This window comes from Phragmites australis, chromosome 12 (genome assembly GCF_958298935.1).
Source record: "Phragmites australis chromosome 12, lpPhrAust1.1, whole genome shotgun sequence".
Taxonomy (NCBI): Eukaryota; Viridiplantae; Streptophyta; class Magnoliopsida; order Poales; family Poaceae; genus Phragmites; species Phragmites australis.
In genome coordinates this window covers 946670-961179 of record NC_084932.1, presented here as the reverse complement: position 1 = coordinate 961179, position 14510 = coordinate 946670, and the positions used below count along the sequence as shown (strand labels likewise).

General features: G+C 44.6%; 4 protein-coding genes across 5 annotated transcripts; 3 read left to right on the top strand and 1 right to left on the bottom strand.

Annotated features, from left to right (window-relative positions):
- The first annotated feature begins 1121 nt into the window (after nt 1-1121).
- On the top strand, nt 1122-4383 carry LOC133886154 (uncharacterized). Its single transcript, XM_062325891.1, has 4 exons — nt 1122-2314; nt 2920-3132; nt 3223-3314; nt 3414-4383. The coding sequence occupies exons 1-4, from the start codon at nt 1208-1210 to the stop codon at nt 4135-4137; spliced, it is 2136 nt and encodes a 711-aa protein (XP_062181875.1). The 5' UTR covers nt 1122-1207; the 3' UTR covers nt 4138-4383.
- Nucleotides 4384-5950: 1567 nt separating this feature from the next.
- On the top strand, nt 5951-9187 carry LOC133886267 (cyclin-dependent kinase B1-1). The gene is made up of 7 exons (XM_062326017.1): nt 5951-6456; nt 7037-7098; nt 7203-7314; nt 7423-7516; nt 7844-7913; nt 8318-8456; nt 8784-9187. The coding sequence occupies exons 1-7, from the start codon at nt 6106-6108 to the stop codon at nt 8874-8876; spliced, it is 921 nt and encodes a 306-aa protein (XP_062182001.1). The 5' UTR covers nt 5951-6105; the 3' UTR covers nt 8877-9187.
- A 397-nt stretch (nt 9188-9584) lies between these two features.
- Nucleotides 9585-10764, top strand: LOC133886268 (uncharacterized). The gene has a single exon (XM_062326018.1). The coding sequence runs from the start codon at nt 9784-9786 to the stop codon at nt 10573-10575; it is 792 nt and encodes a 263-aa protein (XP_062182002.1). The 5' UTR covers nt 9585-9783; the 3' UTR covers nt 10576-10764.
- On the bottom strand, nt 10673-14305 carry LOC133886265 (cytochrome P450 714C2-like). Of its 2 annotated transcripts, XM_062326015.1 has the most exons (6): nt 14176-14305; nt 13824-14032; nt 13183-13409; nt 12774-13021; nt 11473-11836; nt 10673-11371 (listed from the first exon to the last, which is right to left on the bottom strand). In XM_062326015.1, the coding sequence occupies exons 2-6, from the start codon at nt 13948-13950 to the stop codon at nt 10946-10948; spliced, it is 1392 nt and encodes a 463-aa protein (XP_062181999.1). In that variant the 5' UTR covers nt 13951-14032; nt 14176-14305; the 3' UTR covers nt 10673-10945. The 2 variants fall into 2 exon arrangements, with proteins under 2 accessions (XP_062181999.1, XP_062181998.1); XM_062326014.1 differs by lacking the exon at nt 14176-14305 and having other exon boundaries at nt 13824-14169.
- Nucleotides 14306-14510: the final 205 nt, after the last annotated feature.

Here is a 14510-nt window from a genome sequence, read left to right as displayed (position 1 = left end):
AATAATTTTAGACATTCATTTGAAAAAAATAGCATAAATAGATGTATGTCACCTTTCGAAGGACGACATGTTTTAAAAAATAAAAATACATAATTTCATTATTCTCAAAATTCAAAACATTATGTAAATAGTCTAGAAAAGTTCTAGGAAAAAATTATAATATAGATGATGCTATTATCTAGCTCTCACAAAAATTTTAATTCAAAAAGTTACTTATACAATAAAAAAGTACAATAATAAATGTCGATTGTAAAGAATATGGTCCCTGCCGAGATGACCAACAATGATCAGTTTTGCAGGATTAATTCCTTTTCTCTAAACAGGGTTCACCACGCGACCACTCGGCACCACGTGACCACACCGCTGACCTACACTGGATTTATCGTGACCAGTCCCTACTGGTCGTGAGACATATACTCGTCTAAATCAGACAATCTCATTTAATACCGATATCCATGCCGTTTTTCTTCCCCAGTCGCACCACTCTGGCTGAGGTGACTATGATTGACGTAGAGCTTCCGTGTTCCATCCCACGATATTAACTGTTACGGGATGGGCTCGCAAACGAACAGAGGACGTGACAGACGCGCGTGCGCAACCGGCAGTCTAAATTTTCAGCTGATTATGTACAAATTTCAGCATCCCTAAAATTCGTCTTTATTGTTTCTCATTGTACCAGTAACGTTTTGAGCTGAATTTTTTTAAGCTAGATGATAGCATTCTTTATTTATATAATATTTTAAATTTAAAGAGCAATAGAATGCTATATCTTTATTTTTTTTTAACCGGTTGAGGGTGACAAATGGCTATACATGATATTTTTTAAACGGCCGTCTAAAATTGATCAATTTAAAAAATTAAAATATAAATTGAAAAAATCGTCATTGGCATTCTATCCCCACCGCCTACCCTAATCTATCCCATCCCATTGCATCATATGCCAGTGAGTCAAATAATCAAATTAACCCACGTAAATAGTTAAATAATAATCCAATCATCTCATCCCATCCCATGTGGGGACACGCGGGCCGTTTGAAATTTGAAACCTCAGTTTCTCTCTCCTCACAGCAGTCACGCGCGGCATGGCAGGCCCCCAAATCCCTCCCGATATTACTCTCGAAACAAATTCCCGATTATTTCTTCTCTCCAATCCATCCATCGCACCGCTCCTCCACGATTATTCCACTGCACGGAGACACAGCCAGCCATGGCGACGGTCACGCCGGGGGTGCTGCTCAAGCTCCTGCAGGCCATGCACACCGACGAGCGCGTCGCCGGCGAGCACCGCTCCCCGCTCCTCCAGGTCACCGCCGTCGTCCCTGCCCTCACCGCCTCCACCTCGGACTCCCTCCTCCCCCCCGCCAACGGCTTCCTCCTCAACCTCTCCGACGGCCTCCACTCCACCTACGTCCAGCTCCCGCCCGCTGACGCCGACGCGCTCCTGCTCTCCGCGCGCCCGCACCTCGTCGGACACCTCGTCCAACTCGACCGCCTCCGCTTCGCCCGCCCCGTCCCGCGCGCCGTCGGACTCCGCCTAGTGCCCTCCGCTCGCGTCGTCCCCTGCGTCGGCAACCCCGAGCCCCTCGTCGCCCGCCCCGCCGCATGCTCCCGGGGCTACGTCATCCAGCCCGCCGCCTCACCCTCCGACGCCGCGCCGCCGCTCATGCCATCCGGTTCACACATCCATGATAATGACGCCGTCAAAAGGACGGTCCTTGGGCCCAAGAACGTCGTCTCCGAGGCCGCGCCACCGCCGGCCGGCTCGGCCGTCAAGCGGCGGTTTTCGTCCCCGGCGCCATCCAAGCTCCGAGATCCGTCGCCTTCCGTGAAAGGCGGCTCACGGGCATCCTCGCCCTCGGTGAAGGGCGCCTCCCGAGCGTCCTCGCCCGCGGTGAGTGGCACGCCCAGGGCGACGTCGCCGGCGCCTTCCAAGTGCGTGGTGCCGAGCCTCGTTGCGGCCAAGGAGGAGAACCGCAGGGCGGCCAGGGAGCCGGCGATTATCGTCCCATCAAGGTATCGGCAACCTTCACCTGCTGGAGGGAGAAGGGGTGCGGCGTCTCCAGGGATCGGTGGGAGGCGGGCATCTCTGTCCCCTAGTTCTCGGCGGCTGTCCGGGGAAGGGAGCAGCAAGAAGAAGGTCGGGGTTTTGGTTGCTGGGATCTCCAAGATGACAGATTTGGGTAACGGTTCGGCAGTTATGCCGGGGAGGAAGAACTGGGACGATCCAACAATATCCCTTGCGCCTGCGGCGGCTGCAGGTTCCTTGATGAAATCCAGGACCAAGGAAGACAAAGATACTATTCTGAGGACTCAGGTCAGATCCTGTTACATTGCGCTACAATTGGAACATACAACATTGGGCTTGCTAGGCTAGTATCTACAATTCTACATGTATGTGTCCTATAAATTGATCATTTTCACCCAGGATACCCACTAGGAATTCTAGACAGATGGACATACGAAGAAGGAGCATTTTATTAGCGAATGTCACAACAAATTCAATTGCAGAACAAAAATTGGAGTTGACTTGCGAGCTCCCAGTATTCACGCACAATAAATTTCGTTACGCAAGTCAAAGATCTTGCAAGGTTAATAGTGCTGCATTGGGATTGCTATTTTTCTTATGATTTGTTCAGTTATGTTTGTCCCTGTCTAGCTACTGTGAATGTGTCCAACTATCAGACAAGGTTCTTTTCATCTGCTTGTAGATTGTGGAGAAAGTAGCATAGTTAACGGTGCTCGTGATTGATATGCGATGATTGAAAATAAATTTGTTGCAGTACAAATAGAATAGAGTTCTGGCCATTTGTTATCCACTGCTTCTTTATTTTCTTATGATAGCATTCCAGTTGTCAAACATGTTTGAGCACTAAGGGCAATATGTTGACAGTTGACTTTGTCATGCTTGCGTCACTTCAGGAAGCGATGTCAAGGCGACTCAGTGACGCTACAACAGAACAATCCAGTAACGACGATTCATCTGATGAGAGACCAAAGCCACGTAAGAAGATAGATTCTACCTCACTGAAGATGAAAACCACAGCTCCGAAAATTGTCGTTCATGATCCTAAATGGACGGATGGTAGCATTCCATTGGATGCAGTTTCTGATAAACTTTCAAAGCTCGGGAAGGTAAGCACTCTCAATTTCTAGGCTAACAATCTCCATTCATTGATCTTCACTTCTAGAGTCCCTTACATAGTTTCTCTACTGAATTTACAGGAATCTATTGAACGGAGAGATGCAGCAACAACTGCTGCAGCTAGTGCTCTGCAGGAGGCATTGATCACTGAATCTGTTATCAGGAATCTAAGGTATTTAGAGCCATACTTTTTTCCCATCTGAAAACAAAACCACTGTTTTTCATTCAGTAGGAAGTGATGTAGTAATATCGTGTTTATTGCTGTATACAGCAAATTTTCTGACATTTCCTTGTCGTCAAAGACCTCCAATCCACTCCCAATAGTCGATCATTTCCTTGCTCTTTATGAAGATACTCTCAAGTGGAAGACCATTGCTGAGTCTGTAGTGACCAATGGAGCAGATGAAACATTCTTGGAGAAATCAACTACTCAATGGGTCGAAGCTGCATTGGCCACAGATCTTGAAGTCCTCAAACTACTGAATGGTGCTACTGAATCCATCTCACGGATGAAGAGCACCAATAAGCCCAAGACTCCTTTGGTGGAACCACCAAGAACAAGACTGCCCAAGAAGCAATCACTTGGAGCTTCTGCAAAGGTCCAATCGAAGGTCTCACCGTGCCCTCCAGTGAGCTGCACATGGAGTAACACTGAGGGCATGAACGAGACAGTTGAGCTTGCTAAGACCTTGTGGCGTGAGATGCATATGTGGTTCCTGAATTTTGTGGATGAATCACTGGATGTGGGCTTCCACTTTTTTGAAGACCAGAATGTTGCAACTAGGGGAAATCACAGCAGCCACATAACGATGGTTCTGTCACAGTTCAAGAAGATCAGCGACTGGTTGGATCAAGTTGGGAAGGTTGCAGAGGAAGTGACAACCAAGAAGAAGATTGAGTGCTTAAAGTGCAAAATTTATGGGTTTGTCATTAGCCACATGGGGTCTGCATTCGAGACTTCAGTCTCAGTTTCATCTAACACGACTAAGAGTTGAGGGATGCTTCATGCTCTGAAGCTTCCGGGCTTCTATTTCTTTCTTTCTTTCTTTCTTTTTATTGCTGAAATTAAGGTTACACAATTCAGTAGTGAAGAGGCGTGGGCTACAATTGTAGCACTGGTGTTGTTTTCTCTTCTAATTTATGACATTTTCCTGTGTGAATAAGCTATCTCCAAATGCCTTGTGTGTTTATCAGTTATGAAGAAAATCAGGCCATGTTGCTTCATGGTTCAGATTTCATTTTAGTATGACTGTATCAGGAATGAGTCGATGCTATCGGAATTCGGAAGATTGCACGGTGTTATGTCACTGTAAATCATAAGGCAGAGGTTATGCTAGCTGACATCTTATTGCTACTTTTTGTAAAAATAAATAAACCATATTGCTATTTTTCGAACTTCCATAATGCACTCTTTTAGTACATCATTTCAAACGTATGGGATTTAGTAAGGGCGAAAACGGTTCAAAACCGATCAAAAAAGGACTAAACCACTTTCAATTTCATATATTCTTAGAAGCAGAGTCGAAAATGATAATACTAGAAATGATTATTGTGTCGGTACTACGAGAAAATCGGAAATGATGTTGTCGGAACAAAAACATGCGAGTATCAATCAGGAATTGATAATTTAAAATGGAAAACACCGAGTTGTAGCACTAGGCGCTAGCAACATGCATAGAAATATAGGACAGATATCTCACAAATCTTACATGGTATATCTGATAAGACAAACAACAAGACACATTCCATAAGGCAAGTATAATTTAAATGTCTAGCACAAACAATTAAGTGCAGCATGCATAATACATAGGATCGACAATTATACAATAGGACTATATGAGATAAGTTCAAATGTCTAACTTAAGCAGTAAAACTAATAAACCATATATATGTTTGACATCTCGCAAGTCACGTAACCAACATTCCAACAAGATAGCTTTGAGTTCGACTTGACATAGTAGAAAACTAAACGATGTCAATGTGGCGTGCCATGTGTGTGCGATGCCGATGCAAGTGATGAGTGACATCGTGACAAATAGGGAACAGTTGAACACAAGAGAATTGGCGATAGGGACTTGGGCTAGCACTTGGGCACTTGAGCCTTCTATGTTGACATGGGCTCGCGGAGAGTCGGAGATTGCCCTAAAAACGAGAATTATCGACGGTAATTTTTGACTCAAAATCGTAAAACTAAAAAACGATCGGAAGAGCTCCAGATCATTTCTGGGAATTTCCCTATTTTTGTTATCATTTCGTCGGAATATGTTTCCGACCGCTTCGGTCGAAAGACCTCGAAAACGAGCTCTGCTAAAACACAAGAGAATCGGCGATAGGGACTTGGGCTAGTACTTGGGCACTTGAGCCTTTTGTGTTAACATGGGCTCACAGAGAGTCGGAGACACCCTAAAAATGGGAAATACCGACGGTAAGTTTCTGTTCAAAACGGTAAAACTAGAAAACAAGTGGAAAAGCCCAAGATCGTTTCCGGAAACTTTTCCCATTTTTGTTATCGTTTCCTCATAATATGTTTCCGACTGCTTCGATCGAAAGACCTCGAAAACGAGCTCTGGTAAAACGAGATTTACCCTTTTTGTTTTCAACCATCGGATTTAGGTTAAATTGTAGCCATGTAGAACGTACTCTCTCAAGGTAGCTGTCATCTTGGGGCAGAGGTTATTTAGAGACTTCTCTATGAATTGTTAGAGTTTAGCAAATTTAACTAAACACTAGGGATTGGATTTGAAATGCCCAAACGCACGTGGCCTTTGTCCGCTGCAGAGTGGGCCCGCGCTGACCCGACCGTTGCCCACCCACCCCCTTCTTCTTCGTCTTCCCATCGTTTGCCTCTCACCCCATTTCAAAATCCCCTCTCCTGCTAGGGTTTCACGTTTGCGGCGCCGCCTCTTCTCGCGACAGCAGCAACGGCGACGACGAGGGGGAAGGGGAGCGATCCAGGGAAGGGGATGGACATCGTGGACAAGTACGAGAAGCTGGAGAAGGTCGGGGAGGGCACCTACGGCAAGGTGTACAAGGCGCAAGACAAGGCGACGGGCCAGCTCGTCGCGCTCAAGAAGACCCGCCTCGAGATGGACGAGGAGGGCATCCCGCCCACCGCGCTCCGCGAGATCTCCCTCCTCAATCTCCTCTCCCACTCCCTCTACGTCGTCCGCCTCCTCGCCGTCGAGCAGGCCACCAAGAACGGCAAGCCCGTCCTCTACCTCGTCTTCGAGTTCCTCGACACCGACCTCAAGAAGTTCCTCGACGTCTACCGCAGGGGGCCCAACGCAAGGCCGCTCCCCACACACCTTGTCAAGGTACTACTCATGACCCATGCTGATTTACTTCTTCTCGATCTAGTACTATTCACTGATCAGTTCGACTCTATCAACTGTAAAAATGATAACTTGCCTGGTTCTCCAATCGATCTGAGCGATTGAGCACTTCGTGATCAGAACAAACTAGCCTGCGCGTTACGAAATGACATTTTTAATTCTGAGAAAGGTACAATCCTAATTAGGCTGAACAAAGGACAACATTGAGCCATATGGATGTTGTCCACCAAATGTAAAATAAAATCACTGAACGATGCATTGCTAACATGATGTATGTAAGTTGTACAAATTCTGCACGGGCAGGAAGTACAGTAAAATCTTGCATGTGCAGAAGACTAATGCTTAAGAGTCGAAAAGTGCCATTATGCTTGGAACCCAGCATCTACAGCAATTGCTGATGATGTTTGGCATTTTACATCAGATAGCAAATACTCGTTTTGAGCAATTGAGCACTGGTTGTTTATGTTTTATAATCTGTAGTAATCCATGATCATCAGATAGCAAATACTCTCATTTGATTGGTTGATTTTGGACTAATGTACTTTCTTTTACTTTCTTCTAGAATTTCTTGTATCAGTTATGCAAAGGAGTTGCACACTGCCATGGCCATGGTGTCCTTCACCGGTTGGGTTTCTTTCCTCTGATTTATGTTCTTGGACTTAAAAAATGAATACAAAATTGCATTTGCCACTAATGTGATTCGTGCTTATTCCTGCTCGATTTTTTAGGGATTTAAAGCCACAAAATCTGCTAGTTGACAAGGAGAAGGGGATATTGAAAATTGCAGATCTTGGGCTAGGTAGAGCTTTTACCGTGCCAATGAAAAGCTACACCCATGAGGTACTGGTAACTCATCTGGCAACCGGATAGCCAGATACAATGCTTAATACTTTAATGCAATTTCTGAGCATGATCTATTAAGCTCCTTCATATTCTCTGTTTGTGCAGATTGTAACACTTTGGTATAGAGCTCCTGAAGTTCTGCTTGGAACTACACATTACTCAACTGGTGTTGATATGTGGTCTGTTGGATGTATCTTTGGTACGCCTTGTTGCCTTTTGAGTTCTGTTGAAAAGTACCTTGTCTTGCACTGAAAACTAGATGCAATATGTTTACCAAACCTGGCAAACTGTGCAGTTTAGTTTGAACAAAGGGGAAATTTCAAACTTCAGTGTGTCTTCTATATTATTAATTAAAATGGTGTCCCACAATCCACATTGCCCTCGTCATCTTTGAATTTATGCATATTATGCTTAAGCTTAAACTTTTTTCCTTGCTCTTCTTAAGTTAGAAGATGTACTTAAAGTATTTTGCACTTCTGACCGAAGATTTTCCGCCATCGTGATGTTCATAACTTTTTTAATGCAGCTGAAATGGTCAGAAGACAGGCTCTTTTTCCTGGTGACTCTGAGTTGCAACAGTTGCTTCACATTTTCAGGTATTTTTTTCTTCATGCTTTCTGATGTTGTTACTAGAATATACGTACTACCTTTCTTCGTTACTAGGAATTAGGATAGCGTATTAGTAATCTGTTAATCACGAAGTTATTTGTTGCCTTATCCAGTTGAAGAAATATTCTGGCAATTAGCATATTGTATCAGATGTTGTATTTCATGATTTCTTGATTGCATAATCTAAATGTGTTATTGAATCTTATGATGGTTTTATTCGCCTGGTCTTTGTTAAACTTTTCTATGTTAGATACCATTCCAATGACTAATTCCAATTATAGTTTTAAGGAATTGCTAGTGGTGCAGACATCTTACATTTTATCTCAGTCTTGGTTTCTTCTATCAATCTCTATTGTACTATGGATTGACCAAAATCTGTCTCCGGAAAAAGGTTGCTGGGAACTCCTACTGAGGAGCAATGGCCTGGATTGACTGCTTTGAGGGACTGGCATGAGTTTCCCCAGTGGAAGACCCAGAGTTTGGCCCGTGCTGTCCCAACGCTGGAACCTGAAGGCATTGACCTACTATCAGTAAGTTCAAAGGCTGATTAAACATGCTATTTTACTGTGTGTTTTTTTTTGCGAGGAAAATTACCGTGTTCTGTGTACTTGAAAAATATTGACCCGCCAACTTAAGAGATGCTGCTCCATAATCAGCTCACCGAAATTTGTCTTTTTAACTCCATAAATCTCAGTTTTTTTTCATATTTGAAAGGGGTATGTTTGTACGTGTTGATGTAACACGCTTCGTTTCAGTTTATTCATTCGAATGCCATGACAACGTCGACTAACTAGTTGAATCAATATCTGGTTATGCCCTTTGATCTGAGCTGATGGTCTGTGGTTCATCTGTTGCAGAAAATGCTTCAGCTTGATCCGTCAAACAGGATATCAGCAAAAGCTGCGATGGAGCATCCCTACTTCGACAGCCTTGACAAGTCCCAGTTCTAGTCCCTGTACCATGTGATTCAGAACATGCCGTTACTCTACGGAATGAGTCTTCTGATGGAGCTATGAAATTTTTCACTTGCCATCTAGGCAACAACTGGGTCAATACTTATTACTAATGGTTCGTGGAGAGATTGTAAAATTGGCGTGCCTGTTTTCATGTCAAGGCCATATGTGTGTTTATGGGGAGTGAGTATTGCTGCGTATCACTGAATAAACTATGTAGCATCTTTTTTTTGGTAACAGCTTGTCTTATGAACTTATCATGTACTATAACAGAAGTTATATGTTTCAGATTCTGTCTTTTTATCCTAGATGTATTTGTTAATCGTTGCAAGAGTTGTATGGAGTGTAGAGAAAGCAAATCTGTATCTTAGAATGATGGATTGGTAATTATTTGTAGCTATCGTGTGTTGTCCTGGTGAGTGCAGGAAGAAGCACTTATTAAGAAGGCAAGAGAGCGAGTGGACCGGAATGGAGGAGCGTCCACTTCGATATGGACGAGCGTGGAAACATGACACCGGCATACGAGTAAGCAGTTAGTGTTGGATGGTTACGTCCAATAGACTGCAAGAAAGACTAAAAGTGTGCCCAACTGCGGATGGAATCCGACAGGGACGCTTTGCCGTCTGGAATTGATGTCCTTTTGACCAGCACCATGTTACATGAGTACCGGTTTGAGTTGTGATGCATGTTTATCAAAGTTTAGTTTTTTAGAGGTTTGTCAAGGTTTAGTTTGAGTAAACAAATTAAGAAACAGACATATTTTCATAATAAATGGGCAGTTCGGCATGGCCGGTGGCGCTGCGCCGGCTGGTCCAACCTCCGTCTCCATCCATGGAGGATCCAGCAGCAGCAGCAGCAGGAGCACCGCCCTTGTCGTCAACCATGGCGCCTGTGCCAGCAATCAATGAGCTCCCCAACCTCCCCTCTCCCTCCGCTCCGCCGCATTAACTCCCCTCCCGATTTCATCTCGTTTGCACCGCACGCGTCGTCTCTCATAGCAAAAGCATCGACCCAGCAGCTGAACCAACCAATCGCAATGGCCTCCTCCGCCCACGGCAACGGCAGCGGCAGCCTCCCCACCCACACCGCCGCCTGCAAGCCCCCACCGGCGCATAGCCCCCGCCGCCGCCGCCTCTGCGTGTGCACCCTCGTGACCCTGGCCGTCCTGCTCGCCCTCGCCGTCACCCTGCTCGTCCTCTTCCTCACCGTCCTCCGCGTGCGCGACCCCACCACGCGCCTCGTCTCCACCCGCCTCGCCGGCGTCGCCCCGCGCCTCACCTTCCCCGGCTTCTCCCTCCAGCTCAACGTCACCCTGCTCCTCACCGTCGCCGTGCACAACCCCAACCCGGCCTCCTTCTCCTACCCCTCCGGGGGCCACACCGAGCTCACGTACCGGGGCGCCAAGGTCGGGGAGGCGGAGGTGGACCCGGGCCGCGTCCCGAGCAAGGGCGACGGGGAGGTGCGGCTGGCGCTGACGCTGCAGGCGGACCGGCTGGCGGCCGACGTGGCGCAGCTGGTGGCGGACGTGGAGAGCGGGTCCGTGCCCATGGAGGCCAGCACCAGGATCCCCGGGAGGGTCGCCATCTTGGGCCTGTTCAAGCGCCACGCTGTGGCCTACTCCGACTGCCGCTTCGTCATCGGCGTGGCGGAGATGCGGGTGCGCAGCCAGGAGTGCCACCACCGCACCAAGCTCTGATCGGCTGCAGCCTGTCGTCGGCATTCTTCTTCCTTTGATGCGTTACAGATTCTTCCTTGTTAGTAGATTCTAGTCCTTATATACTGTATGATGATCATGACACATAAATAGTCCCTTTTTTTTGCCCTTTTTATGCTTGTACATCACCAACTCATTTTACTATTACAGAAAACGTGAAATTTCACAGTAGGTTTGCAACCGTTTTTATAGTCGACTATCAAACCGAACCAACCGCAAGAAAGTGGCGGTAAAAACCAGACAATTATTATAGTCGGTTCCGAAAACCTGCTGTTCGCACCGGGAACATATTATAATAATGTTCCTTGTGACCTTAAGAGTGACTAACTGAGACAAGAAGGGGCAGCACGATTTAGAGCTTCTTCAAAACCAAAGGCACGCCATCCCCAGGCTCAATGGTCAATCTGAATGCAGGGCAATGCACATAGTTCGGCGAAAGCGCAAACTCAAACTTTGACAACAGGAGAGATAGCACAACCTTGAGCTCAACCATGGCCAGATTCTGGCCAGCGCAAGTCCGGGCGCCGACACCGAAGGGCATGTACATATGAGAGGGCTTGCAGGCGCCCGCTATGCCGTTGGAGAACCTATCCGGGTCAAACCTGTCGGGGTTAGGACCCCATACAGCAGGATCCCGGTGACCAAGTGCTATTGGGATCCTGATGTTGGTTCCTTTCGGAATGTTGATGCTGCCAACCTTTATGTTGTTCAGAGCTTCTCGTGTCACGAAAGGTGCCGGCGGGTACAGGCGGAGGGTCTCCTGGATCACCATTGTTAACTGCACAAACATGATCGGATTTGCAGCAGTCAAAAAGGTAATTCCAAGTTCTTTTCCTAGCAATAAACATGCAATTGATTTGATCCTGTAAATAATGATACCGTTTTCAACTTCCGGAGCATGTCGCTGTGTAGTGGGTTTCCCTGACAAACATCCAGGACTTCAGCCCGAGCAGAGGACTGCCATTTAGGGTGTGAAGCTAGAAGCATCAAGCACCATGCAGCAGTGGTCGACGTTGTTTCATGCCCTGCGAAGTAGATGTTCTTGCAGTTGTCGACAATGAAATCCTCAGGAATGCATGACCTCAAGGGACCAGCTTTAGAACCCTCAATGATGGAATGAAGGAGATCCTTATTCACAGGTGTTGCTGAATCATGTTCACGACTCTTGGCTATGTTTAAAACGAGCTTACGGATGCTGATGTCCAGATTCCAAATCTCTCTATTGCTCTTTGTTGGTAAATATCTGAATAAACATCATCTTATTCAGATCAGGGAAAACATAAGTAACGTAGTCCAGGAAGAGGACACTCAATACAATGATGAATCACCACTTAAGTATACTATGCCGCAACATGACCTTATATTTGTATAACTATATTCATGTTTTTTTAGAAACTATATTCATGTTGTGATAACAAAAGCATAGATTATAACACATTACAGACGTATTTGTATAATTATATTCATGTAGTGGTTAGGAAAAAGGAGGTTACAACACTCCGTTTGTGAGCTTGATAGTATCCATCTTCCAGGCGTTAAATCCTTTTACAGGGTAATAGTATATACTTACCATCCAGTGGTCAGTGCCATCACAAAGATGACTGGAATGGAAAATATCATCCAGTTGTCATCCTATGATGGATGGCATTTTCTAATTTATATTTCTGTACTGAGCTAATTTTCTCTATTTTATGTGCATTTACATGATAATTCAAACGTGTGGCACATTAGTACATAGATTGAATGAACAAAAACATCACTTCAAAAATTCAAAGGATTTAATTCAGGCAACAAACATTTTTAGCTTTGCATCTGAATAGATTGTTGCACATATTGTTTGCAAATCGATGATATCCAACAGTACAGAGTCACGTAACTGAGAGGATTTAATATTGCTAAGCAAAGTTTTGTAAGAATCTCACCACTGCGCAACAAAAGAATGTGCCTTAGGCTTCAAAGGTACATTTTCTGTTCAAGGAGTTCATTTACTGCAGAGTTACTTCAGAATGAAAAGAAGATTTCGCTTCAAATACCCTGAGTTTCTATCCCTCAGATCCCTCCTGATTTTCTAATATGAGTTGTAGTGTTACCATAGTGTGGTATTGTAAGTAATAGCATACGACCATGATACTACTTCAACATAATTTAAGAATAAAACAAAAGAAGTTTTTTCAGCATACCTACTACCGGGAACACCAATAAACATATTTTGTTTTGCCATTGCCATCTGAAGTTGTCGAATCTTGTTAAATATCTCTTTTCCTTCAGCAAAACTGCTCCCAAAAGAAGCTCTCGATATGACATCAGCTGAAAAGTTCCTCAAGAACTCATCAACCACCACCTCTGCACTGCCTCCTTCGCTCTCAACTTTATTTTCCCATGAACTCAACATTGCATTTGCAGCCTCCATCATCAAATTCACCATTCCCTGTGGATATTTGCCACAAGCAATTGTTCTCATGAGTTATTTAGTATTAGTAAGCACTAACAACAGTTTTTATTGTAGCAGTTCCAGACAGAATACTAGGTCTGTGGATCATTCAATCATCAACTAAGAGTGTAACTAAGAGTGTTAAGGCTGAATTTTACCTTAGCCTTGTCCATGAAGAATTCGGGTGCAATCACCTTTCGTTGATGTACCCATAGGTCACCGTTTGACGTCAAAATTCCCATACCAAGAAGAGGTCCAAGCTCTTTCTGTAAGTAGCAAGGTTTACCAAGATCCAAAGACTTGCAGTTGGCCAGCTCCTTCACAATGTCTGGATCTGTTACAAATAAAGCTTGTATGCTTCCAGTGGAATACAGGTAGATGGAACCTAACACATCAAATATACATGAACCTGTAAACTTTTAATAGGAAATGCAAAACGCGTGCTATCCATATCATAAGATACACAGCTGGAAAAGAACGCATATCGCCACGTCACAAGGATCCCTTAAAAATGCCGTTCAAAAAAAAAAAGGATCCCTTAAAAATAATAACAAGATACCCTTTCCCTTACAAGTTTGCATTTACCTTAAAAATAATAAAAATTTCAGTTACGAAATAAAAAGGACCTCTCTCTTTCTCTCTCTCTTTACAGGAAAAATAAGTCAATAACAACACTGTTCTAGATAAAATCCAGAAAAAACTGATATTTAAAATCAAATAGACAACAATTCAGTAACCAAACACTTTCAAATGAAAGAAATCCCTGCTTGCTGAAATTATGAAGTACAACTTAACATACCATAAACTCTGCTCCAGTGGAGGAAGTAAGGGAATAGCGTGGCCACATAATTCAAGGAGAACCGATCACCAGTCCCTGCTTCTTGTTCTTGGTCAGACCTGGCCAGTTCGTGCTTGATTCTCCTCATCTCCAGTATGTTCCCAAAGAGGAAAGAAGGCTTGGGGCCCTTCACTCCCTGATTCCTCAGTTTCTGCCTGAGCCTCTCTGGTCTTAGCCATAGGATGGTGTAGAGGTAGGAGAAGAGGACACAGAGCAAGAGCAGAGGTAGCAGTGTCGGCCATTGGAGAGGTGAGAAGCCTGATTTCATGCCTGTGTGTGAGAGAGAAAGAGAAGCTTTGTTACATGTACATACCACAGATATTTGTTCAGTGACCCATGTGAAGCTGGCAGGAAAGTTGGATAACTACAAACAAAGAAAGCAGACACACTCTGAGCAGTTAGCACATAAGACACGGACAATTTACTAATACAAAAAGAAGAAAGAAAACGAAGCTCTAGTGGGTATGAGGTAAGCATATTTTTATAGACAAGGGAAGCTTTGGCAGCTTGCTACAACGAAAGCAGTCCATACAAGAAAAATAATATGGGATCTGAAACAAATGTATCTTGAGCAGGTGATTTGGAGATATACTGCCATTAGGCTCTATGGTAGTAACTAGTAACAAACTTATTTGCAAGTTTTAAAAA